General features: G+C 38.6%; 1 protein-coding gene across 4 annotated transcripts in view; it reads left to right on the top strand.

Moving 5' to 3' along the window:
* Positions 1-26161, top strand: part of CPFTSY (signal recognition particle receptor protein, chloroplast (FTSY)) — a 230767-nt gene that overhangs the window by 136186 nt on the left and 68420 nt on the right. For all 4 annotated transcript variants that reach the window (XM_089384408.1, XM_089384407.1, XM_089384406.1 and 1 more), the window contains one exon: positions 1333-1395. In XM_089384408.1, coding sequence (XP_089240534.1) covers positions 1333-1395 — 63 coding nt within the window. The remainder of the gene's footprint in view (positions 1-1332; positions 1396-26161) is intronic.

Raw genomic sequence — 26161 nt, 5'->3', positions numbered from 1 at the left:
TTTTCATCCTTTTACTTAAATTTTTAACATTACCATGAAATGACTCGGGATGTTTGAGAGTGGTTCTGACCTCATTGGATTTCATATGGAGAAAGTAGAATTTTAGATTTCATTCAAAATCTAGCAGACTTATCAGTTTTTCAGGATTTCAGGATTGGGGGATTGCAATGTTTCCATTGAATTTTGTCATGTATTAGGGTATGGAACTCGTATTTAATCAAGAGCACCAATCCCTCTATGTACCTTGATGTTAGTGACATTGGTTGTCGAACTCATCTATCATGACCCTCCTAAAAATGTACACATCACTCAAACAAAATCTTGACTTGACATGCTATGCTTTTTCTATCTTATGTTAATGCTTAGAGGGTGATATTAATGACAAAGATCCCTATACAGATACAGAGGTAATGACAAAGATACCTTTGGATATTAATGCTTAGAGGGTGATATTAATGACAAAGATCCTGATTTTCCAACAAGACTAAAAAATTAGACATTTCTCGTGGTGGCAAGAGGCCCAAGCATAAGCAATAGATAATAGATTTACTTGTCTTTTCTAGTTTCTAGTAGTTTTTATAACTATTAACTCTTTCATATTTATTATGATATTTTTTTAAACAATATATGACAATTTAAGTTTGAAGTTGGCAATTATAACTCATTAGTAATGAATTATGAATATGATGCTTCATGAAAGATGAAAGTTGTTTCATTTCATGTTATATATTATTTGTTGTAATGGTTACACTTAGCTTACAAGTACAACTTTGGCGATCAATGATGATAAATGTTATATATTGAATTTTGAAAGCTTGAAACTTTAAGATTGATGAATCATGAGACTCAATATGTTGTATGTTACTATGTTACTAACTTGTGGACGTGGTTGATGAAGATTATAACTTCTAGATGATTGTTGTTATATGGTTCAATCTATGTTTCTTTATGTTTTTTATATTTAATTCATCATTCTACATGTTTTTGTTGACATATATGTATCAAAATATAAAAAATATAATATATATATATATATATATAAAACGCTCCGGGATTCGCTCCCAAACCGGGAGCTTCTAAAAATGTGGCTCCTGCACCCGTTTTCGCTCCGGCTCCCCGCTTTCGCTCCCGCTCCCAAGTAACACTGTTGCAGAGGATTAATCCTGGAATAGTAGTAACAGTTTATGAACATCCTTAATTTTTCTTAGTTGCTGTGACCTATTAAAGCTACATAGTTGTTTGAAATACTCCATTGTCATACTTTCCAGATTTACTTTGTCTTTTTCTCAAAAGATTTTGTTTGGGAATTTTACTGTGTTGTATTATTGCCAGGTTGTAGGTGTTACAGGCTTTATCTTGACCAAGCTTGATGGTAGTGCTCGAGGTGGTTGTGTGGTATGTATCAGTGATTCTGTTAGTATCGAATAGGTAGTAAGCAAAAAGATCATTACTACGGTTGATATTTCTAACCTGTATTTTTCTCATATAATGCATTGCTAGTCCAAACATAATTACTGTAGTGCCAGCATCTGCATTTTCTCTCTTTAGAATTTTTTGGAATAGCCTAGATTCTTACCACTCTAAAAACTGTGGATTGAACTGGTGTAAAATCAGTAGCATACCCAAATTGTCACTGTCCAAATATGATTGAAAGACAGACTTTGAGTAACTTGTTCAAGTACCCATACGAGTTCTTATACGTTGATGGATGAAAATCATGTATTAAGGAATTTGGACAGGGCCATGTTTAGTAAATATATTGCAAGGATATTTAAGCTTAAAGGACATGGACATATATTTTATTGTTTTACCATGTTGTGGAAGGCCCGTTGATCTCATCATCAGTGGTAGATGCAAGAATTAACATATATCTCGCAAACACTGAGCTGGTTGAGATTGATTTAAGTTTCATAAATCTGATTTTTATTTGTGAAGAGCATCAGGAGATAAAAAGGGTAAAGGTGCGAGTCTCTAGAGAACAGAGTCCAAATAATATACAGTAAAATGCAAGTTGAGAAGAATTAGAAGAAATTAAAAAGGTTAGGTGGGAGGATTTAGAAAAAAATATTGTTTGATTATTTTGTTTAGTAATGTTTTTGATGAAGGGTTTTATTTTGGTACTCTCTGTACCTATTCAGAGCGGGTATCTTCTTCATGTAATACTTTAAAGGTCTGATACATTTGACAGAAGCCAATCAGCATAGGGGCTTAGGTTGTGTGTCTCTATTTCATAGGCTCTCCTTGGAAAGTGGATGCGGTTGCACACCACTCCTGGCAATATGGTTATAGACTTGAGACATTTTCAAACAACATAGTTCTATGAAATTAAGAGGTGTCGATTTTCCTTATTGACCGGGAAATCTAAAGTGGGAGATAAAAAAGTTGAGCAAAGTAATCTTTCTCTGGCAAGTAGATGGTTCCTAATGGCAAACATGGTTCAACCATACCACTCTGCATCTCTTGCACTATTGGACTCTATGTCACCAGAATGGACAGCAGCTTTCGTTTCTCTCAAACAACAGCCTAGAAATAAAAATGGGATGGAAAATGCAGTTTTCTATGACCCTTCTCATTTATGAAGGCTTGAAATGGTTTTTTACAAAATGAATTTGGTTTCTTAGGGCCATTTCTTGATTTTGAGATGCCAGAAATCAATTCAATACATTCATAAGCATTATGCTCTAGCCTAAGTTGCACGAAACGGGGAAACGGGTACGAGTTTCCGAAACGGGAAGCGATACGAAACGAGACCTCCCCAAATTTTGGAAACGGGGAAACGCGAATATATATATATATATATATATATTGAAATAGTTATATATATATATATATATATATATATATATATATATATATATATATATATATATATATATATATGTGCAATCATAAAGCATAAATGATACATTATAATTTATTACACTTAAACATTAAGATTTAATTTACATCACATTTACTCATGAATGATCACATAATGAAAATAAAAATATCGGAATATCCAAAAGCAACCTTTATTATATATCCAAATCTCAAAATCAGCTTTTATTTATATTAATATATGCGGCTGCAAGTACAATAAAGACTATAAGGCTGCAAGAGAGAGATCCAAATCAAGATTTTCTGCATCCACATCCCATTCTTTAGAAGGACCACTGTTGCATTGGGAGTCTCCTCCTACATAGTCGAACGACCTTAGTGCTCTTGATTAAATACACGTTTCATACCCTAGTACCCTACATGATCTTGATTATTGGGAGTTTCCCTTGCATAGAGGGCTTGGTTCTCTTGATTAAATACAAGTTCCATACCCTAGTACATGATAAAATCCAATGGAAACATTGCAATCCCTCCAATCCTGAAATCCTGAAAAACAAATAAGTCTGCTGGATTTTGAGTGAGATCTAAAATTCTACTTTCTCCATATGAAATCCAATGAGGGCGAAACCACTCTCAAACATCCTGAGTCATTTCATGGTAATGTTAAAAATTTAAGTAAAATGATGAAAATGAAAAATAAAGGAGAATATCACTTTTACTTTAAGAATTTAACATTACCATGAACTGTATATCCCTCAAACTTTCTGATGAACTGCATATCAACACTAGGGCAAAAATTCACTTTTATAACTTTAGACACGCATCTAGAAGCAACAAGAAGTCACTAACATACCCTAAAAGTAAATCAAAAAAAAAAAATTAAAAAAAACACAAGTTAACGAGGAAACGTGGGTCGTACGGCCCTGAAACGCATTTTGGGCCGTACTGGCCACGTTTCTGTTTCGGGAAATGTGGCAGTACGGCCGGAAACGCGTTTCACGGCCGTACCAAACGCGTTTCCGCGTTTCGTACCCGTTTCCATAGGGAAACAGACCTCTACACCACGTTTCCTGCAACATAGGCTCTAGCCCAATGGGTTAGCACAACTGGTTGTTGCTAAGGTGGCTGAGCATTTGGCTAGTTCCAGGTAGGTCCCTGTTACCCAGCTCTGTTACCAGAAATGGTATGGGTAGTCACTGTTCCTAGAAGAAAATGCACTAGAAACGAGACGACATGGAAAAAGTTGTTTTCTATGCCCATTCTGGTTTTTACTGGTCAGAAATTCGTTTTTTAAGAAATGGTGGTGAGAAACTCGTTTTTTAAGAAATGGATTTTCGCGGTTCATCCAATGAACTCCCATTCCAAAAACACTCTTCATGCGAACTAGTTTCCTTTTCCCGCTGTGCAGTGTGCATGCAAACTAGTAGTTATGAGTCATGACGGCTCGTAAGGCAAAGTTTGAGGCAGATTTCAGCTGCAGAGGAGAGCAGATTCAGCAGGCGGTGCAGAGGAGAGGACCTGAGCAAAGGAGAGGAGGAAGTGAGTACAACAAGGACCCCAGCCAGTTAGCTTCGTAAAGATTCGGTAAGATAATCCGTTTTTGGTGCAACAAAGGTGTTTCTGAATGTTTAAATATTTTATATTGTCTTCTCCATTTTACTCTTTTCGCTTGTCTTCCTTTTTTTTCCCTTCTTGCTCTTCTATTCCTTCTCATTTCCTCCCAGGGTACTCAATTTCTTACATAAACTTTGCTAATCTTTGCTATGCCAATTTTTCCGATATGATTATGAAAAGGGATGAATAGCAGCAGCAACAAGCACAGATGCGTATTAAGCATTATGTGTCCACTACTATTCCCACGTTTTCTAACAACATAAATTTCTTGACCTTTGTTAGTATTTGTAGCATCGGATGTGTTCTAGCCATGAAATTTGGTGGAGAGGCTAAAACACATGACATCTCCAAAACCCATAAATCGTTTCTGGAAATTCCGCTTAGAAGTGTCTCAATTAGATTATTAGCTGTTTTTAAAATATTTCCTAAGTCTAAACTTAGGGAATATGGTTAATATATCAGTGTTAATTGAGATAAGGTGAGATAAGGTGAGAATCATCTAGAAAATCACACGGATCGATCTAGAGATGATCCTAGCCATTGATTAAGTTTTAATATTGGCCATTGGTGCTCCAACAGTGGATTATAAGAGGAGATCGATGTGGTGATGGAGAATACACTAATGCAGATACTCAGTTGCCTAGGCAGTTCGATTTTCTCAGTGGCAGTGATTCAGCAGAGAAGATAGAGCCAAAGGGTGAGTAGTAGGTGGAAGAGGAGGGTAGAAGCATTTCGGAAGGAAGTTTTCCAGTTCCGGGGAGAGGTAAAGGAAGGAAGGCCGAAATCCCCGTAGGGTCTATGTAAGCACTGTGCAGAGGGTGACGCAGGAGGCTCAACGCAGAGGCTAGGGAGGTAATTTCGAAGGCAGAAATTAGTTATGGGGTGAGAGAAAATTCTCACAATAATTTTTCTAGTATTTTCCTCAGATTAGATTGTTAGTTGAGCATCTAACTTATTGTACTTAGAATTGCTACTGAAGAATAATAATAAAACCCTCATCTGTCAAAATAACTGTGTCAAAATATACGTATGACAATTGTCCAAAAATAACTGTGTCAAAATTCTTGTGTGTGTGCTAGAATTTCTCAGTTTTCAGTGTTTTATTTTATGCTGTATTTTTTATGGTGAAAATTGCAATGGTGATTTTATTTGTTGTTTGTCATAGCAAATAAACTGCATAATTAATTTTACAGTTAGAAGAATAATTTCCAGTTACTGCAATAGATAAAAATTTCACATGGTATCAGAGCACAGTTGATCAGTTAGAGAGCTCGTAAACGAAGATAAGGAATTTCACTGCTCAGCAAGGGCAACAGATCGAAATTCCCCAAAGGCAGCACAATCTTTTTGCCAGGGGGCCAAGTTGCTTGAGGAAGTTCGATTTTTCTAAGAAAGGGGCAGAGAAATTCGATTCTTCTAGTTTGAGTGATTCCAGAGGTAGAGGGAGCAGCTCAATTATTTTGTTGGGCATATCTCTAGCTAGACACAGAAGGTTTTGCAACAGTTGCTAGTGCAGAACTAGTGTCAGGTAAAAGAGGAATAACACACTATAAATTCTTTAGCATATCCATGGACAAAAGTAACATTTAGGAGACTTCAGATTTGTCTTCTAGGTTAGAGGACGAATTTGCTTTCTTATCAGGATAAACTTCACAGGGTGTCTGGTATATAGACAGTGGAGCATCAATTGACATGACAGGCATTAGAGAATATTTATCTAGCTACAAGGAGGAGCAGATGGACTTCCAGATTATTATGGGAAATAGGACGAAATGTACTCCAGTGGGGAGAGGTACCATAGATTTTCAAAGAGAGTTAGGAGTAAGCACCAACGCTACAGATGTATTACATGTGCCAAGATTGGGTATGAACTTGATTTCAGTATCCCAGTTACAGGATAAGGGGTATGATATTCACTTCGTAGGGGAGAAAGTGTATGTCAAACACCCAAGCTGGAAAAAGGTAAGACAAATTGAAGTTTGAAGTAACAGATTGTACCGGTTACAGATTGACTCTCCAATGGCACTAATAGGCAGTGACAGTAGTAGTGGGAAGAAGTTGAATGAGTTATGGCAATAGGAGAATGGGGCATCTTCACCAAGGAGTGTTAGGTCCCTATAATACTAGTGATGCCCCCATCACTATTATAGTTGTCTCCCTTATTAATATTGTCGTGCCCCTATTGTCCCCATGTTGTTATTACTATGCCCCATAGAATCCCTCTATTGTTATTTTTGTGCCTTTATATTATTATTGTTAGGTCGGCTTGGTTATATTGTGACCCCTTAGACTCCTATATATAGAAAGGAGGTTTTGTCATTTGAATCATCCAAGAATTGTTCATTTGTGTAATGTAAAGGAGGTTTCCCCCTCGAATACGCTGAATTCTAAGGCATTCAACTATCTTTTCTATCTTTTTGTGAGCTGGTTTCATAACATTTGGTATCAGAGCTTTGGATTCTAGGGTTTCACTGCTCCAAATAGGTCATCGTGGAATTTTTGCTATAACTTTTTTTCTGCGACGTTTTAGAAGTGAAACAAAAAACCCATTTGAGATGAAATCGCGCTGAACCTCGAGTCCGAATTTCAGAGCTTTTCGCACTATATTTGCGGAGATATTATCTGAGGAAGTTGGCCTTTTTGCAGACTCCTGAATTACATTCCAAACAGGTGACCTTGGGAAAATCGTCATAACTTTTGTTTCAAGCATCAGATTGAAATTTCGTAAGAAGTTACAGAAAGAGGACGGACTGTAGTTTCTTGTGTATATTTTTTAGATACTAAGGTCAAAACAGTGACACGTGGCACTTCATACAAGTTCGCTCTTTTGGAAAGGTCTATAATCAGGTCATCTTTGGAGATTGTGCATAACTCTGCCTTGGAGAATCTAAATTCAATCAGACTGGTGGCATTGGAAAGAGGACACAGAGGGCTACTGCAGGTCGCAATTTCAGAACTGGATGATCCGAAATTACAGAGATACATCAGATTCAATATCGAGCTCCTACAAAGTGAAAAAAGGTGTGTAGTTTTTTTTTAAATTTTTGCATAAGCTTGGTTTGAAAAATTAGTTTGAAGGATGTTATGAAACCAGCTCAAGAAAAGATAGAAAAGAAAGATCAACGCCTTAGAATTCAGCCTCTTCGAGGGGGCAACCTCCTTTACATTACATAAATGAACAATTCTTGGATGATACAAATGACAAAACCTCCTTTCTATATATAGGAGTCTAAGGAGTCACAATATAATCCAGCCGACCTAACAATAATAATATAAAGCCACAAAAATAATAATAGAGGGATTCTATGGGGCACAGAAATAACAATATGTGGGTAATAGGGGCACAACAATATAAATAAGGGGTATAACTACAATAGTAATGGGGTAATCACTAGTATTATAGGGACCCAACATGCCCCTCTCCTTCAAAAAAAGTGTTGTCCTCAACGCTTGAGCAGTTCTGGATACTTCTGCATAAAATTCTCATCCTCCCATGTGGAATCTTCAGCGGATAAGTTCTTCCACTTGATAAGATACTCTGAAATTGATCGATTTCGTAGCTGTCGAGTTCTTGTTTCTGTGACTGCTTCCGGTTCCAATATAATTTTTCCTTCCTCGTCAAGTTCTGGCAATATTGTTTGAACTGGGAGCTTGTCGCCTATAACCTTCTTTAAACATGAAACATGGAAAACTGGGTGCAATCGAGAAGCTGCAGGAAGCTCCAATTTGTATGCCATAGTACCAATCTTTTCCAACACCTTGTACGGACCATAATACTTTGGTGATAATTTATTATCCTTCTTAGCTTGCTTTAGGGACATTTGCTTATATGGTTGTAGCCGTAGGAATACCCAATCACCTACATCAAAACTTCTTTCACTGCGATGTTGATCTGTCTGTTGTTTCATTCTATTTTGTGCCAACACGAGGTTATCCTTTAAGAGTTGGAGGACTTGTTGTTGATGTTCGATGTGATGTTCCACTGCTTGAACCTTAGAATTTTCTCTTAAATATGATGTGATTGATGGTGGTTGGTACCCATAAAGTGCCATAAATGGGGTCATTTTTGTTGCTGTATGGAAGGAAGTGTTATACCACCATTCAGCTAGAGGCAACCATTTGACCCATTGTGTCTGTTTATCAGATACAAAGCAACGAAGATATCCTTCCAAACATTTGTTTACTATCTCAGTTTGCCCATCAGATTGAGGATGATAAGATGAGCTATGAGCTAACTGAGTACCAAGACAAGAAAATAATTCTGTCCAAAAATTTCCAGTGAAAATGGGATCTCTGTCACTTACAATAATCTTTGGGTTTCCATGTAGCTTTTGAACTGTTTCCATAAATGCAGTAGAAACTGTACTGGCTTTAAATGGATGTGATAATGCACAAAAGTGTGCATACTTGGTAAGTCTGTCAACTACCACCATGATGACACTCTTTCCCTCAGACTTGGGTAAACCTGTGATAAAATCCATTGAAACCTCCTCCCAACGTTGGCTTGGAATGGATAAAGGTTGTAATAGACCCGGTGTCTTAATTGTTTCAACTTTATTTTGTTGGCAAACCAAACATTCCGCCACAAACTTTTGAATATCTGATTTAAGGCCATCCCAAAAAAATTCCTTCTTAACCCTGTGGTAAGTTTTTAAAAATCCTGAGTGCCCTCCTAAGGGAGAAGTGTGCAATTCCATAAGAATCTTTTGTTTTAGCTGGGAATTCTTACAGAGGTATAAGCGATCTTTGTACCATAACGAATCATTTTTCCAGCTAAATGTATCAGAAGTACTTGAATCTTGTTGTAGCTTTCGAATAAGTGCCCACACTTCTTCGTCATTCTTCCATTCCTCCTTTGCTTCGTTTATCCAATCTGGTTGGATAATAGAAATGGCACACAACAATGCTTCCATATCCTCATCCTTTCTTGAGAGTGCATCTGCCACCACATTTTGCTTCCCTTTTTTGTAGATGATTTCAAAGTCATAACCCAACATCTTTGTGACCCACTTTTGTTGCTCTTCAGAGGATAATCTTTGTTCTAAAAAGTATTTAAGGCTATCATGATCCGTTTTTACCTTGAAGTGTCTTCCCATTAGGTAGGGTCGCCATTTCTTAAGTGCATGGAGTATTGCCAACATTTCCTTCTCATAAATAGCTTTGCTTAAAAACTTTCCCTTGATTGGACGACTTTCAAAAGCAATGGGTCTTTCATCTTGCATTAGAACAGCACCAATTCCATTTCCTGAAGCATCACATTCCACAATAAAGGTTTTTGTGAAGTCCGGTGTAGCTAAGACCGGTGCTTGGCACATTGCCTCTTTAAGATGTTTAAAGGCCTTTGTTGCTTCCGGAGTCCATGAAAATGAATCTTTCTTCAATAATGTTGTTAGAGGTGCTGCTATTCTCCCATAATTCTTAACAAACTTGCGATAATACCCTGTCAACCCAAGAAATCCTCGCAGATGCTTTATGGATGTGGGGATTTTCCATTCCTTAATGGCTTTAATTTTGCTAGGGTCTACCTTAACTCCTTCATGAGATACAATATGACCCAAATATTCCACCTCTTGGACTCCAAAGAAACATTTGGATCTTTTTGCATATAATTGTTTCTCCTCCAATAGTTGTAGCACCTTGTCAACATGTTCAACATGATCCTTCCAAGACTTGCTGTAGATTAGTATATCATCAAAAAATACTAACACAAATTTTCTAAGGAATGGTTTGAAAATTGAATTCATCAAACCTTGAAATGTTGAAGGTGCATTGGTAAGGCCAAAAGGCATGACCAAAAATTCATAATGACCCTCATGAGTTCTAAATGCCGTTTTCGGAATGTCTTCAATCTTCATTCTGATTTGATGATATCCCGAACGAAGATCCAACTTGGTGAAGTAAATTGATCCATGCAATTCATCCAGTAATTCATCAATGACAGGAATGGGGAACTTATCTTTAATAGTGAGCTTGTTGAGCTCCCTATAATCTGGACACATGCGCCATGATCCATCCTTCTTGTGCACCAATACTACTGGAGCTGAGAAAGAACTTTGACTCGGTTGAATTATACCAGCCTCTAGCATTTCTGCAACCATACGTTCAATTTCACTTTTTTGGACATATGGATATCTGTACGGCCTGATGTTTGGAGGAACACTTCCTGGAATCAGATGAATAGCATGATCATGATCACGCATAGGTGGGAGACCTTTGGGAGTCTCAAATACCTTGGAATGATTGTCCAGGACTTTTTGGAGATCTGGAGAAATAGATGATTCCAATGTGGAAACATCTAGCGAACATAATTGTGCAATTACACCTCTTTGCTCCTTTTTTAGAAGCTTTGTCATGCCATTAGAGCTGATTATCTTTCCTGGTTTCCCTGCAATACCCCTTAATTCAACTTTCCTTCCACAGAAAATTTCATGAAAAGTTCTTGAAAATTAAAAGCTATTGTACCCAAGGATTGTAGCCATTGGACTCCTAGTACAACATCAGCACCTCCCATTGGAATGGAAAGCATTGGGCTAGTCAATACATATTCTCCCATGGATAGCTTGATATTATGGCACTTTCTAGAACAATTTATTGTTCCTCCATTTGCAATCATCACTTGACACTCTGGTGCTGGATATAGGAAGCAATTCAATTCTTTTGCTACCCTACAATGAATAAAATTGTGGGTGCTTCCTGAATCAATCAACACTATTACCTTTTTCTTCTTGATTTGTCCTTCTATCTTGATGGTTTGAGGAGTGGTAATTCCTGCCAATGCATTACAAGATATGGTCGGATTTATTTGTTCTTCATCTAGGCTTTGTTCCTGGAATATATCCTCTTCTTTTGACCTTTCTTGCTCCTTTTCTTCTTCCTCTTCACAATCTATGTAGAATAATTTCTTCTCAGCACACTTATGACCTTTTGTGTATTTGCTATCACAATTGTAACAAAGCCCTTTTGCTCTTTTTTCTTCCAATTGTTGTGGTGTCAACCTTGTAGGTTGTGGAAGACTGTGGGCAACAACACTTCCGTCTTTATAGTTGTGAATGGTATGCTTCCTAGTTGCCATAATTTTGCTTTCCATTTTTCTTGCTAACCTGAATGCCTTCTCTAATGAATCAGGTTCCCAAAGGCGCACATCATGTTGGATATTATCCTTTAAAGACCCTATGAACACATCAATCCTATGCTCCTCTGGAATATTTTTTACCCTTATGTTCAATTTTTGGAACTCCTCAATGTGCTCCATTATTGAACCCTTTTGTTTGAGACTTATCAATTGGCTAAAAAAAGTGTTGCTTTTTGTATCCTCATAATGTGCTATCAATTCTTCCGTAAAAATTGCCCAAGTGATAAATTGTTTACGAGAACAAAGCCATTGATACCATACAAACTGATTTGGTTCCAAATATAAAGTTGCCATACGTACCTTTTGTGTGTTTTGCACATTATTGAGATCGAAGAATTGCTCCATCTGTAATATCCATGTGGCGGGATCCTTGCCATCAAACTTCCTCATATCGATTTTTGGAACATGGTGAGTCTTCGATCCAACATTAGAGTCTATGGAATCATGATTAACATTTCTTTTATTCTCATCATGAGTTTCCTTTAGTACTCTTTCACCCTTAGTGACCATTTCTTGTAGCAACTTATCCATCTTATCATCCATGCCATCAATTTTAGCGTCCATGCCATTCACCTTAGCTTCCATGCCATCCATCTTAGCTTCTACACCTTTCTTTAAACCGTCCATCTTAGCTTCTACATCTTTCCTTAAACCATCCATTTTAGATTCTGTCGCTTTTTGTGCAAGTGACATTCGTTGCACTTGTTCTTGTAATTTTGATATATCATATAGCATTTCTTCTTCTTCTTCATGAGTCATGCTAGAGCTTTCAGGCTCCTTACTAGGTGTTTGCATTTTCTTTCCTCGGGGCATCAGTTACCGATAATAATTCTCTAATATGCCCTTTGAATTCCTTCAAAATAAATTTTCAAACCAAGCTTAAGCAAAAATTAAAGAAAATCTACACACCTTTTTTCACTTTGTAGGAGCTCGATATTGCCTCCGATGTATCTCTGTACTTTCTGATTATCTAGTTCTGAATTTATGACCTGTAGTAGCCCTCTGTGTCCTCTTTCCAATGCCACAAGTCTGACCCAAATTGGATTCTCCAAGGAAGAGTTATGCGAAATCTCCCACAGTGACTTGATTATAGACTAGTTCAGTAGAGCGAACTTGTACGACATGCCACGTGTCACTGTTTCAACCTTTGACTCTGAAAAATATATAAAAGAAAACTACAGTCCGTCCTCTTTCTGTAACTTCTTACGAAATTTCAATCCGATGCTCAGAAAGAAAGTTATGACGATTTTCCCCAGGTCACCTGTTTTGAGTGTAATTCAGGAGTCTGCAAAAAGACCAACTTCCTCAGATCATATCTCCGAAAATATCGCGCGAAAAACTCTGAAATTCGGACCCAAGGTTCAGAGCGATTTCTTCTCAAATGGGTTTTTTTTGCGACTTCTGAAACATCACAGAAAAAAAGTTATAGCGAAAATGCCACTATGACCTGTTTGGAGCAGCGAAACCCTAGAATCCAAAGCTCTGATACCAAATGTTATGAAACCAGCTCAAGAAAAGATAGAAAAGAAAGATCAACGCCTTAGAATTCAGCCTCTTCGAGGGGCAACCTCCTTTACATTACATAAATGAACAATTCTTGGATGATACAAATGACAAAACCTCCTTTCTATATATAGGAGTCTAAGGAGTCACAATATAATCCAGCCGACCTAACAATAATAATATAAAGCCACAAAAATAATAATAGAGGGATTCTATGGGGCACAGAAATAACAATATGTGGGTAATAGGGGCACAACAATATAAATAAGGGGTATAACTACAATAGTAATGGGGTAATCACTAGTATTATAGGGACCCAACAAAGGAATTCAAAGGGTATAGTAAAGCATTATTATCGGTAATTGATGCCTCGAGGAAAAAAAATGAAAACACTTAATAAGCAACCTGAAAGTTCTAGCATGACTCATGAAGAAGAGGAGGAAATGCAACATGATATATCAAAATTACGAGACCAAATGCAACAAATGTCACTTGCACAAAAAGTAACAGAATCTAAGATGGATGGTTTAAAGAAAGATGTAGAAGCTAAGATGGATGGTTTAAAGAAAGACGTAGAAGCTAAGATGGATTGTTTAAAGAAAGGCATAGAAGCTAAGATGGATGGCATGGAAGCTAAGATGAATGGCATGGACGCTAAAATGGATGGCATGGATGATAAGATGGAAGAATTGAAGATAAATTTGAATAAGTTGCTACAAGAAATGGTCACTAATGGTGAAATGGTAGTAAAGGAAACTCATGATGAGAACAAAAGAAATGTTAATCATGATTTCATAGACTTTAATGTTGGATCAAAGACCCACCATATTCCAAAAATCGATATGAGGAAGTTTGATGGCAAGGATCCCGCAACATGGATACTACAGATGGCGCAATTTTTCGATCTCAATAATGTGCAAAACACACAAAAGGTACGTATTGCAACCAAATCAGTTTGTATGGTATCAATGGCTTTGCTCTCGTAAACAAATTATCACTTGGGCAATTTTATGGAAGAAATGACAGCACATTATGAGGATACAAAAAGCAACACTTTTTTTAGCCAATTGATAAGTCTCAAACAAAAGGGTTCAATGATGGAGCACATCGAAGAGTTCCAAAAATTGAACATAAGGGTAAAAAATATTCCAGAGGAGCATAGGATTGATGTGTTCATAGGGACTTTAAAGGATAGTATCCAACATGATGTTCGCCTTTGGGACCCTGATTCATTAGAGAAGGCATTCAGGTTAGCAAAAAAATGGAAAGCAAAATTATGGCAACCAGGAAGCCTACCACTCACAACTATAAAGATGGAAGTGTTGTTGCCCCTAGCCTTCCACAACCTATAAGGTTGACACCACAACAATTGGAAGAAAAAAGAGCAAAAGGGTTTTGTTACAGTTGTGATAGCAAATACACTAAAGGTCATAAGTGTGCTGAGAAGAAATTATTCTACATAGATTGTGAAGAGGAAGAAGAAAAGGAATAAGGAAGGTCAAAAAAAGAGGATATACTCCAAGAACAAAGCTTAGATAAAGAAGAAATGAATTCGACCATATCTTGTAATGCATTGGCTGGAATTACCACTCCTCAAACCATCAAGATAGAAGGACATATCAAGAAGAAAAAAGGTAATAGTGTTGATTGATTCAGGAAGTACCCACAATTTTATTCATTGTAAGATAGCAAAAGAATTGAATTGCTTCCTATATCCAGCACCAGAGTGTCAAGTGATGGTTGCAAATGGAGGAACGATAAATTGCTCTGGCAAGTGCCATAATATCAAGCTATCCATAGGAGAATATGAATTGAATAGCCCAATGCTTTCCATTCCAATGGGGGGTGCTGATGTTGTACTAGGAGACCAATGGCTACAATCCTTGGGTACAATAGCTTTTAACTTTCAAGAACTTTTCATGAAATTTTATGCCAAAGGAAAGGAAGTTGAATTAAGGGGTATTGCAGGGAAACCGGGAAAGATAATAAGTTCTAACGGTATGAAAAAACTTCTAAAAAAAGAACAACGAGGTGTAATTGCACAATTATGTTCGCTAGATGTTTCCACATCGAAATCATCTATTTCTCCAGATCTCCAAAAAGTCTTGGACAATCATTCCAAGGTATTTGAGACTCCCAAAGGTCTCCCACCTATTCGTGATCATGATCATGTTATTCATTTGATTCTAGGAAGTGTTCCTCCAAACATCAGGCCGTACAGATATCCCTATGCCCTAAAGAGTGAAATTGAACATATGGTTGCAGAAATGCTCGAGGTTGGTATAATTCAACCTAGCCAAAGTTCTTTTTCTGCTCCAGTAGTATTGGTGCACAAGAAGGATGGATCATGGCGCATGTGTCCGGATTATAGGGACCTCAACAAGCTCACTATTAAAGATAAGTTTCCCATTCCTGTCATTGATGAATTATTGGATGAATTGCATGGATCAATTTACTTCACCAAGTAAGATCTTTGTTTAAGATATCATCAAATCAGAATGAAGACTCAAGATATTTCGAAAACAACATTTAGAACTCATGAGGGTCATTACGAGTTTTTGGTCATGCCTTTTGGCCTTACCAACGCACCTTCTACATTTCAAGGTTTGATGAATTCCATTTTCAAACCCTTCCTTAGAAAATTTGTGTTAGTATTTTTTGATGATATACTAATCTACAACAATTCTTGGAAGGATCATGTTGAACATGTTGATAGGGTGCTACAACTATTGGAGGAGAAACAATTATATGCATAAAGATCCAAATGTTTCTTTGGAGTACAAGAGGTGGAATATCTGGGTCATATTGTATCTCATGAAGGAGTTAAGGTAGACCCTAGCAAAATTAAAGCCATTAAGGAATGGGAAATCCCCACATCCATAAAGCATTTGCGAGGATTTCTCGGGTTGACAGGGTATTATCGCAAGTTTGTTAAGAATTATGGGAAAATAGCAGCACCTCTAACAACATTGTTGAAGAAAGATGCATTTTCATGGACTCCAGAAGCAACAAAGGCCTTCGAACATCTTAAAGAGGCAATGTGCCAAGCACCGGTCTTAGCTACACCAGACTTCACAAAAACCTTTATTGTGGAATGTGATGCTTTCGGAAATGGAATTGGTGCTGTTTTAATGCAAGATGAAAGACCCATTGCTTTCGAAAGTCGTCCAATCAAGGGAAAGTATTTACACAAAGTTATTTATGAGAAGGAAATGTTGGCAATACTACATGCACTTAAGAAATGGCGACCCTACCTAATGGGAAGACACTTCAAGGTAAAAACGGATCATGATAGCCTTAAATACTTTTTAGAACAAAGATTATCCTCTGAAGAACAACAAAAATGGGTCACAAAGATGTTGGGTTATGACTTTGAAATCATATACAAAAAGGGAAGCAAAATGTTGTGGCAGATGCACTCTCAAGAAAGGATGAGGATGTGGAAGCATTGTTGTGCACCATTTCTATTATCCAACCAGATTGGATAAATGAAGCAAGGGAGGAATGGAAGAATGACGAAGAAGTGTGGGAACTTATTCGAAAGTTACAACAAGATTCCAGTACATCTGATACATTTAGCTAGAAAAATGATTCGTTATGGTACAAAGATCGCTTATACCTCTGTAAGAATTCCCAACTCAAACAAAAGATTCTTCTGGAATTGCACGCTTCTCCCTTAGGAGGGCACTCAGGATTTTTAAAAACTTACCACAGGGTTAAGAAGGAATTTTTTTGGGATGGCCTTAAATCGGATATTCAAAAGTTTGTGGCGGAATGTTTGGTATGCCAACAAAATAAAGCTGAAACAATTAAGACACCAGGTCTATTACAACCTTTATCCATTCCAAGCCAACATTGGGAGGAGGTTTCAATGGATTTTATCACAGGTTTACCCAAGTCTGAGGGAAAGAGTGTCATCATGGTGGTAGTTGACAGACTTACCAAGTATGCACACTTTTGTGCATTATCACATCCATTTAAAGCCAGTACAGTTTCTACGGCATTTATGGAAACAATTCAAAAGCTACATGGAAACCCAAAGATTATTGTAAGTGACAAAGATCCCATTTTTATTGGAAATTTTTGGACAAAATTATTTTCTTGTCTTGGTACTCAGTTAGCTCATAGCTCATCTTATCATCCTCAATCTGATGGGCAAACTGAGATAGTAAACAAATGTTTGGAAGGATATCTTCATTGCTTTGTATCTGATAAACAGACACAATGGGTCAAATGGTTGCTTCTGGCTGAATGGTGGTATAACACTTCCTTCCATACTGCAACAAAAATGACCCCATTTATGGCACTTTATGGATATCAGCCACCATCCATCACATCATATTTAAGAGAAAATTCTAAGGTTCAAGCAGTGGAACATCACATCGAGCATCAACAACAAGTTTTCCAACTCTTAAAGGATAACCTCGTGTTGGCGCAGAATAGAATGAAACAACGGGCAGATCAACATTGCAGCGAAAGAAGTTTTGATAGGTGACTGGGTATTCCTACGGCTACAACCATATAAACAAATGTCCCTCAAGCAAGCTAAGAAGGATAATAAATTGTCACCAAAGTATTATGGTCCGTACAAGGTGTTGCAAAGATTGGTACTATGGCATACAAATTGGAGCTTCTTGCAGCTTCTCGAGTGCACCTAGTTTTCCATGTTTTATGTTTAAAGAAGGTTATAGGTGACAAGCTCCCAGTTCAAACAATATTGCCAGAACTTGACGAGGAAGGAAAAATTATATTGGAACCGGAAGCAATCATAGAAACAAGAACTCAACAGCTACGAAATCGATCCATTTCAGAGTATCTCATCAATTGGAAGAACTTATTCGTTGAAGATTCCACATGGGAGGATGAGAATTTTATATAGAAGCATCCAGAACTACTCAAGTGTTGAGGACAACACTTTTTTGAAGGAGAGGGGCATGTTAGGTCCCTATAATACTAGTGATGCCCCCATTACTATTGTAGTTGTATCCCTTATTAATATTGTTGTGCCCCTATTGTCCCCATATTGTTATTACTGTGCCCCATAGAATCCCTCTATTGTTATTTTTGTGCCTTTATATTATTATTGTTAGGTCGGCTTGGTTATATTGTGACCCCTTAGACTCCTATATACAGAATGAGGGTTTTGTCATTTGAATCATCCAAGAATTGTTCATTTGTGTAATGTAAAGGAGGTTGTCCCTTCAAAGAGACTGAATTCTAAGGCATTCAACTATCTTTTCTATCTTTTTGTGAGCTGGTTTCATAACATGGAGCACTCAGAATGCTCAGAGAAACAGTAACAGGGGTTCCAGAACTTGGCACGAAACATGATGATGTGTGCAGAGGATGTGTACTTAGGAAGTATGCTAAGGAAACATTTCCAAGAAGTGACAATAGAGCTAATGGCGTGTTAGGACTCATACATTCAGATATTTTCGGCCTGATGTCCACTAGAGCTCTCAACGGTGCTGAATATTTCGTCACCTTCATTGATGACCATTCCAAGACAACCTGGATCTACTTCTTGAAGACCAAAGATGAGGTCTTCGATTGTTTCAGAGAGTTTAAAGCTCTCACAGAGAATGCGACAGGGAAGAAGATCAAGGTGCTTCACTCAGATAATGGTGGAGAATAATTGATAAAGAAATCACAAATTTCTGTGTAAAGGCATCAAGAGAGAATGGACAACTCCATATAACCCATAGCAGAATGGTGTAGCGGAGTGGAAAAACAGAACCATCGTTGGAGCTGCAAAGGATATGTTATATTACTAGGATTTACCAAGATTTCTATAGGCAGAGGCATGTAACATGACAGTATATATTCAGAAGAAGACTCCTCATAGAGCATTGGGGAAGAAAACGCCAGAAGGAGTCTTCACAGGGAAGAAGCCAGAAGTTAGTCACTTTAGAATTTTTGGCAGCATTGCTTATTGCCACGTGCCAGATGAGAAACGTACCAAACTGGATCAGACTGCAGAGAAGGGGTTCTTCGTTGGGTACAATAAAACCTCAAAGGCATACAAGATCTACATTCCTAGCAATAGGAAGATTGTAGTGAGGCGAGACGTGAAGTTCATGGAGGACCGAGCTTTCAAGAGATCTCGTGAGATGCCTGCAGGTGATCAAAATTAGTCAGCAGAAGCTCCTTTGGTCCAGCAACAGGGGCAGCCAGTGGGACAGGCAGGAGGACAGTCACAAGGATAGAGTATTGTGACCAGTACCAGTATTTCCTCAGGTGCAGGAAATTCAAGGAGTTCTCAATAGATGGAGCAGCAGAGGTAGGATGAGGAGGAGTTGGTTGAACCTCCCACGACTAGTGGTCGAGCCAGCAGAGAGGTTCGTCAGACATTGAGAGATGCAAAGGAGTTTATTGGAACTCCTAGGATGAACAAAAGACAACACAGACAACCTGACAGGTACCAAGCATTGGTGGCTCAGGTTGCAGAACCTTCCAGCTTTTAGGAGGCCACACAACATCAAGTATGGGTAGATTCCATGGTAGAAGAGTATAGCTCTATCATGACGAATGATGTTTGGGAGGTAGTGCCAAGGCCGGAAGATAGATCAGTTGTAGGTTCTAGATGGATCTACAAGATCAAATATGCTGTAGACGACGGTGTGGAAAAATACAAGGCTAGGTTCGTGGCAAAGTGGTATGCACAGAAGAAGGGATAGATTATGAGGAGACATTCACCCCAGTTTCCAGATACACTTCTATCCAGTCAGTGATATCCCTAGTAGCTTAGATGGGATGGAAGATTCACTAGATGGACGTCAAGACAACCTTCTTGAACTGGGTAATAGACAAAGAAGTGTACATAGAACGACTAGAGGGCTTCGAGACTCATGAGAGGTGCACTTGTGTGCTGACTGAAGAAATCTCTATACGGACTCAAGCAGGCTCCCAGGGCATGGTATGGTAGGATTGACAACTACTTGCAGCAGATGGAGTTCGTCAAGGGTGATGTAGATCCCAACCTCTACTATTTGATGGTAGAAGGTGAGCCACTCATCCTAGTTTTGTATGTGGATGATCTCTTTTTGACAGGATCATCAGGGCTCATAGAGGACTGCAAGAGGAATCTGGCAGCAGAGTTTGACATGAAGGATTTGGGGTTGATGCACTATTTCCTAGGATTGGAAGTGTGGCAGAAGGATGGGGAGATCTTCCTTGGGCAAGGAAGATACACTACAAATATTCTGAAGAGGTTCAGAATGCAGGATTGCAGACCCATGTCTATGCCCATGATCACCAACTGGAAGAAGATAGATGCATCAGATGACAAGGATGTCAACCCCACCTTGTATAGACAACTTATTGGATCTCTCATGTATCTAGTCAATACTAGGCCAGATATTTGCTTCGTAGTCAATACCCTTAGTCAGTTCATGGTAGAGTCGAAGAGGGTACATTGGGCAGTAGCGAGGCACATTTTGAGGTATGTGTGTGGCACAATTGAGTATGGGTTGAGATATACCCGAGGAGATGATGTCAGATTATGTGGATTCATAGATGCAGATTGGGCAAGCAGTTCAGTGGACAGGAAAAGTACCTATGGGTACTGCTTCAGTGTTGGATCAGGGATGGTTTCTCAGTGTAGCGGGAAGTATAAGTCAGTAGCACTGAGCTTTGCAGATGCAGAGTATATGGTAGCAAGCACAACTATGTGGGAAGCTATATGGCTTCGGAAGCTGCTAGCGAGCTTGTTTAGGCAAAGGATGGAGGCGACCAATGTCTACTGTGATAATTAGAGTTGCATAAATCTCTCTAAGAATCTAGTGTTCCATGACAGGTCGAAACACATAGATATTTGATGTCATTTCATCAGAGATTGTGTACAACGTGGAGCAGTCCAACTACAGTATGTTCCCACAAAAGTGCAAGTTGCAAATATACTCACGAAAGCTCTAGGAAGAGCTAAGTTCGTCTATCTTAGAGAACATATGGGTTGGTGGAGAATCCGTTTCAGCAGCAGAGATAGATTACCTTGGATGATTCTCAGTTGCAACAACAATGAATGAGAGGGAGTTGCAGTGTAGACGTAGTGTTGGCAACAGTACAGCAGGGTCAGCAGCAACATAGATGCAGCGTATATCTGAGTTGTGCAGTAGTTGGTGGGTAGCAGTAGCCAAACATCAACTACGTAATAGGAGATGATACAGAGAGAGAATGTTGTGACAGGATGTGCAACACGAGAACGCATTCCTTGCTAAGAGGGAGTCTTAGTTTATGTAGCATCGGATGTGTTCTAGCCACGAAATTTGGTGGAGAGGCTAGAATACACGAGATCTCCAAAACCCAGAAATCACTTATGGAAATTCTGCCTAGAAGTGTCTCAATTAGATTATTAACAATTTTTTAAATATTTCCTAAGTCTAAACTTAGGGAATATGGTTAATTAATCAATATTAATTGAGATAAGGTGAGAATCATCTAAAACTCACGCGGGTTGATCCAAAGATGATCCTAGCCATTGATTAAGTTTTAATCTTGGCCGTTGGTGCTCCAACAATGGATTATAAGAGGAGATCGATGTGGTGATGGAGAATACACCAGTGCAGATACTCAATTGCCCAGGGAATTCGGTTTTCTTAGTGGCAGTAATTTAGCAGAGAAGATAGAGCTAGAGGGTGAGTAGTAGGTGGAAGAGGAGGGTAGCAGCATTCCAGGAGGAAGTTTTCTAGTTTTGGGGAGAGGCAAAGGAAGGTAGGCCGAAATCCCCACAGGGTCTGCGTAGGCACTGCGCAGAGGGTGATGTAGGTGGCTCAACGCAAAGGCTAGGGAGGTAATTTTGGAGGCAGAAATTAGTTGTGGGGTGAGAGAAAATTCTCACTATAATTTTGCTAGTGTTTTCCTCAGATTAGATTGCCAAGTGAGCATCTAAATTATTGTTGTCAGAATTGTTGCGGAAGAATAATAATAAAACCCTCATCTGCTGCACCGGTTTTCCCGCATTGGGTTTTTCCCTGGACAATTGTCCAAAAATAATTGTGTCAAAATCCTTTTGTGTGTGCTAGAATTTCTCAGTTTTTAGTGTTTTATTTTCCGCAATATTTTTTATGGTGAAAATTGCACTTGTGATTTTATTCGTTGTTTTCCGTAGCAAATCAATTGCATAATTAAATTTACAGTTAGAAGAATAATTTCTAGCTACTGCAATAGATAAAAATTTCACAACCTCAAGTCCCTCTAGTAGGGAACTCCATCAGGCCATTTCCTCTACAAATATGCCTTCACTCTCCCACACATAAGGATTTCTATGGTGAAGTCTTTGCAAACGCAACACGTGATTTCTCTCCTTCGCAAGATTACAAGGCTCGTGTAGGTCCGGGATTCCACTATGTGAGATAGCATAAATCATGAGCACAGAATCGCCCAGGGTATGATTACTCACCAAATCACATCTTCCCATTGTATAACTACTAATAATATTCCATCTACCAATGCTTTTCCTAATACTACTTGATTACCTTGTTTGATCTTTTGTTTGTGGAGAACAATGTGCTAACGCGTGTTATTTCTACGCGCATGGCATTATATGAATATACAATTATTTTATAAGGGGTAGATACTTAGCTCATATATAATGTCCTTGGTAGATTCTTCCCATGATTTCACTCTCATCCCAGTTATTCTAGATAAGCAAATTTTGTCAAATGTGAGAGTGGGTGATTCAGCTAAACCCTTACCATTTCCACATACATTGTAACCAAATGCGTATAGGGCATACAGAATCAACAGTCCCATGTTTTTAAGATTGAGAAAATCACTTTTATGTTTGGAGCCTCAAATACAATGGCTAAGCTTTGTCTTATCTATTTTACTAAGCCAAAATGTAGTAAACCCTACTCTTTCTTCGGCTGCCAATTGTTACCCAATTTAGCACTTAACGTTCCCTCGACAGAGGGCATACTCAAATCTAATGGTCAAGTTCTGTCCCATACACATTTTTCTCCAAAAAATAGTAAAACTACTTGTTCTCGCTCAGATTTATAGGCACTGCGACAATGACTCAAGTTAGGGGATGTCAACTTGATCCCCAACTTCTTTGTTCTAGCTGTCTCCCAACAGAAGGCTATGGGGGGTAGACCTTATGGAAATGAGATGATGAAGGACAAGTTGGGAACCAACAAGTCCGGGAGATAGTTGAATGGCCTAGCTACTTGGTTAAATTTGATAAGATTTTAAGGATTAGATTAAATTTATGTTTGAGACCAGTGTCGAATGAGTCAGAACTCTTGCTTATTGAATTAAGACCAAGTAATCGGATGGACAACTGCTACTTGGATGCTTCACTAACTTATATCAAATGCAAATCCTAAGACCTAGGTGAGATGCAAAGATCTTGGTTATTTTTAATTAAATGCCTAATCTAAGTATGACCTTCCCTTAACTATTTTGAATCTAGGCTCCAAGGTAGGTTGTGGGAAGGAGGCCAACAGGAAGCAAGCAAGGGCTTGATTAACGATACCTTTTGTAAGGCTCCTATCACCCAATGCCTCCGGCGTTGCAGAGACTGTGGCTTTTGTTGGAAAATCTACAGGGGTAGTAGTTAAACGATTTTCCTTTTAACGACATTAATTTGTGATATTTTCATTATTAGTATTTGATCTCTTAATTATCTTTTCTTTTCATCAAGATTAATGCCAAGCAACCAATAAAAAGAGAACTCAAGATGTAGGCACGCTGCCATGGCAAAACTCTCCTTGAGTGGAAAACCCAATCACACAATTCTTCCTTCATTAAATTCAAGATAAGACGACCATGATTCTTACAAACTGGTCTAGACTCCCTCCATCAAGTCATCTTTCTTTCGCTCTACTTGTCATTGTATTAGCACTGAGACATCATCCTTATCACGGTCATGACGCCGAGATCTCCTTACTGTGATTCCATCGAAGCCACATCTCCTTACTATCATGACATCGAGATCTTCTCCTATGTGGAGACACTGAAACCTTTGCCAAAGTGTTCTTTTGAGAATGCACCGAAACCTTCTTCCTAAGATAATACTGAGACTTCTCCTCTATGGAGATAACACCAAGAGATAGTATCGAGATCACCAAGACTTCTCCTCTGAGATATATACGAACTCTTCTTTGCTGTGATCATCACTGTGCTCTATCCTCGAAAGATAAGTATCTTATATCTCTCTTCCTTTATTACTATTGTCGGTGTTTTACTATTAGCCTCTTGTCTTTGTTTCTTTTGCTGGGTTGTAATCGTTCTTCCATGGCCTCCTAGTGAGGATTGCAGGTACATTTTGTAGGCTGCCAAGGCTCTAGCAACATATGGAAGTATTGGAAGAACGAAGAAAACATGTGACAAGAGGATTCTCCTTGAAGTGAATCTTGTTCAAGAAGGAGAAATTGTATTGACATCTTGAACCATGTTGGAAGTGCTCCTATTTCAAGCAACTTAAAGCAAGGATTCTCCCTGGAAGAGGGACATTTACTCCAGTTGTTAGACCAAAGAAGGATTTGTATGGGCCTTGGGCATGGTATTCCTAGATTGATGGTTATTTGATGAGTCTTGTATTTTTGATGGAAGCAGAAGGATTCTTGTGCCAGAGGGAGCAACAGTGGCATAAAGAATTGCCTTCATGATAGAGGGAGTAGTCAAGACAGAGGGAGTTGAACTATGAATTCGTGATGAAGGATCTCAGTTGGATACATTCTTTCATGGGATTAGAATTGTGGAAAAAGGAAATATATTAAGATCCTTTATTAATCTAGGATGATGGATTGCAGGATGACCAAAAAGCAACTGTGATGAATCTAGTTAGTCAGTTGAGCCAAGGCATGTGTATAGCTACTATTCACAAATTCAGCTTGGGGTCTACTATGATGAGCAGGAAGCTGACAACACTATTGAAACAAAGTATATTGCAATTTGCTTGGCAAGTTGTGAATCAGGGTAGCTTTAGGATTGTTTCATCTAGCACGTAGAGTAGTGAGGATCCTGTGTATTTCTATGATTGAGCTGGCTACTGACATTCTCAAGAAGCGTCTGTCCCTGGATGAAGTTGGGGTACTTATGGACAAGCTTGGAGTGATTGAGAATGCTTCCCTTGGTTGAAGGGAGTATTGATGTTGTAGCACCTATGTGTGGAGAATCTCCCTTAGGTCATGGGGTTTGACCGGGAAACCATGGTTTATGGTTGGGGAGATTGGCCTGGATTGCTCCCTTAGGTCATGGGATTTGACCAGGAAACCATGGTTATGGTTGGGGAGATTGGCCCTATAAGCATCTAGGCTGGATTGATCCCTTGGTCATAGGGTTTGACCTGAAAGCCATGGAATTTGGTTGGGAGATTGGCTCAATAAGCATCAAGGCTTGGATTGCTCCCCCAGTCATGGATTTTGACCATAATGCCATGGGGTTTTGGCTAGTGGGTTGAGCTTGTGCCTCATAGCATTGGGCATGTAGTGGCCTGAGATTCACCATGGGTCGGGTGGAGTTCCTGACATGTCTCCAAGTGACGACTTGTTGAGCTGGTGACGTAGGACTAGTGGGTGACTAGTTCCTCCTTTGATGCTAATGCGGGAATGCTTTCCACATGGTTCTGGTGTTGAGCATGTGGTGGATTCATCAACATAGTTGAGCTCATTCAACCTTTTCTTGGAATAGAGGAATTTTCAACAAGAGAACTGTTGAAAGTTTTAAGTTTTAACTAGGTTCGGTCTTCATAATGTCTTATGTAATCTTGACTTTATGTATTTGATGTAAAGAGAAAAGAAAAAAATATTATTATTATTTATAGCATGGGTTTCATGCTCTAGGTGAAATTGTTTCTAGGTCAAGCACCCATTGTGTGCTTCTAGGGCTTTGTCATAGAGTCAAAGAAGTCAAAGAGTCATTGTTATATGTAAAAGACCCTATTGGGCATTTTGTATCATGTAAGAAGAATTTATTATGAGTCAAAAGTCTCCCTCCAAGACCAAGTCAATTGGCAAGAAGACAAGTTGGCCTACGGCGATGAAGTCACCCTCATTAGGGCTATTCGACCCTCACAAGAAGCCTATATATAAGTGCATTCGACCTCATTTGAAGAACACATCCAAGACATTTGATCAAGAAAGAAAAGAAGTT

This window comes from Pinus tabuliformis, chromosome Q, assembly GCF_031772625.1.
Source record: "Pinus tabuliformis cultivar Carrire ecotype Pingquan chromosome Q, CPIR1, whole genome shotgun sequence".
In the NCBI taxonomy this organism is placed as follows: domain Eukaryota; kingdom Viridiplantae; phylum Streptophyta; class Pinopsida; order Pinales; family Pinaceae; genus Pinus; species Pinus tabuliformis.
The sequence above is the reverse complement of the archived record's forward strand: the minus strand, read 5'-3'. Positions and strand labels throughout refer to the sequence as shown.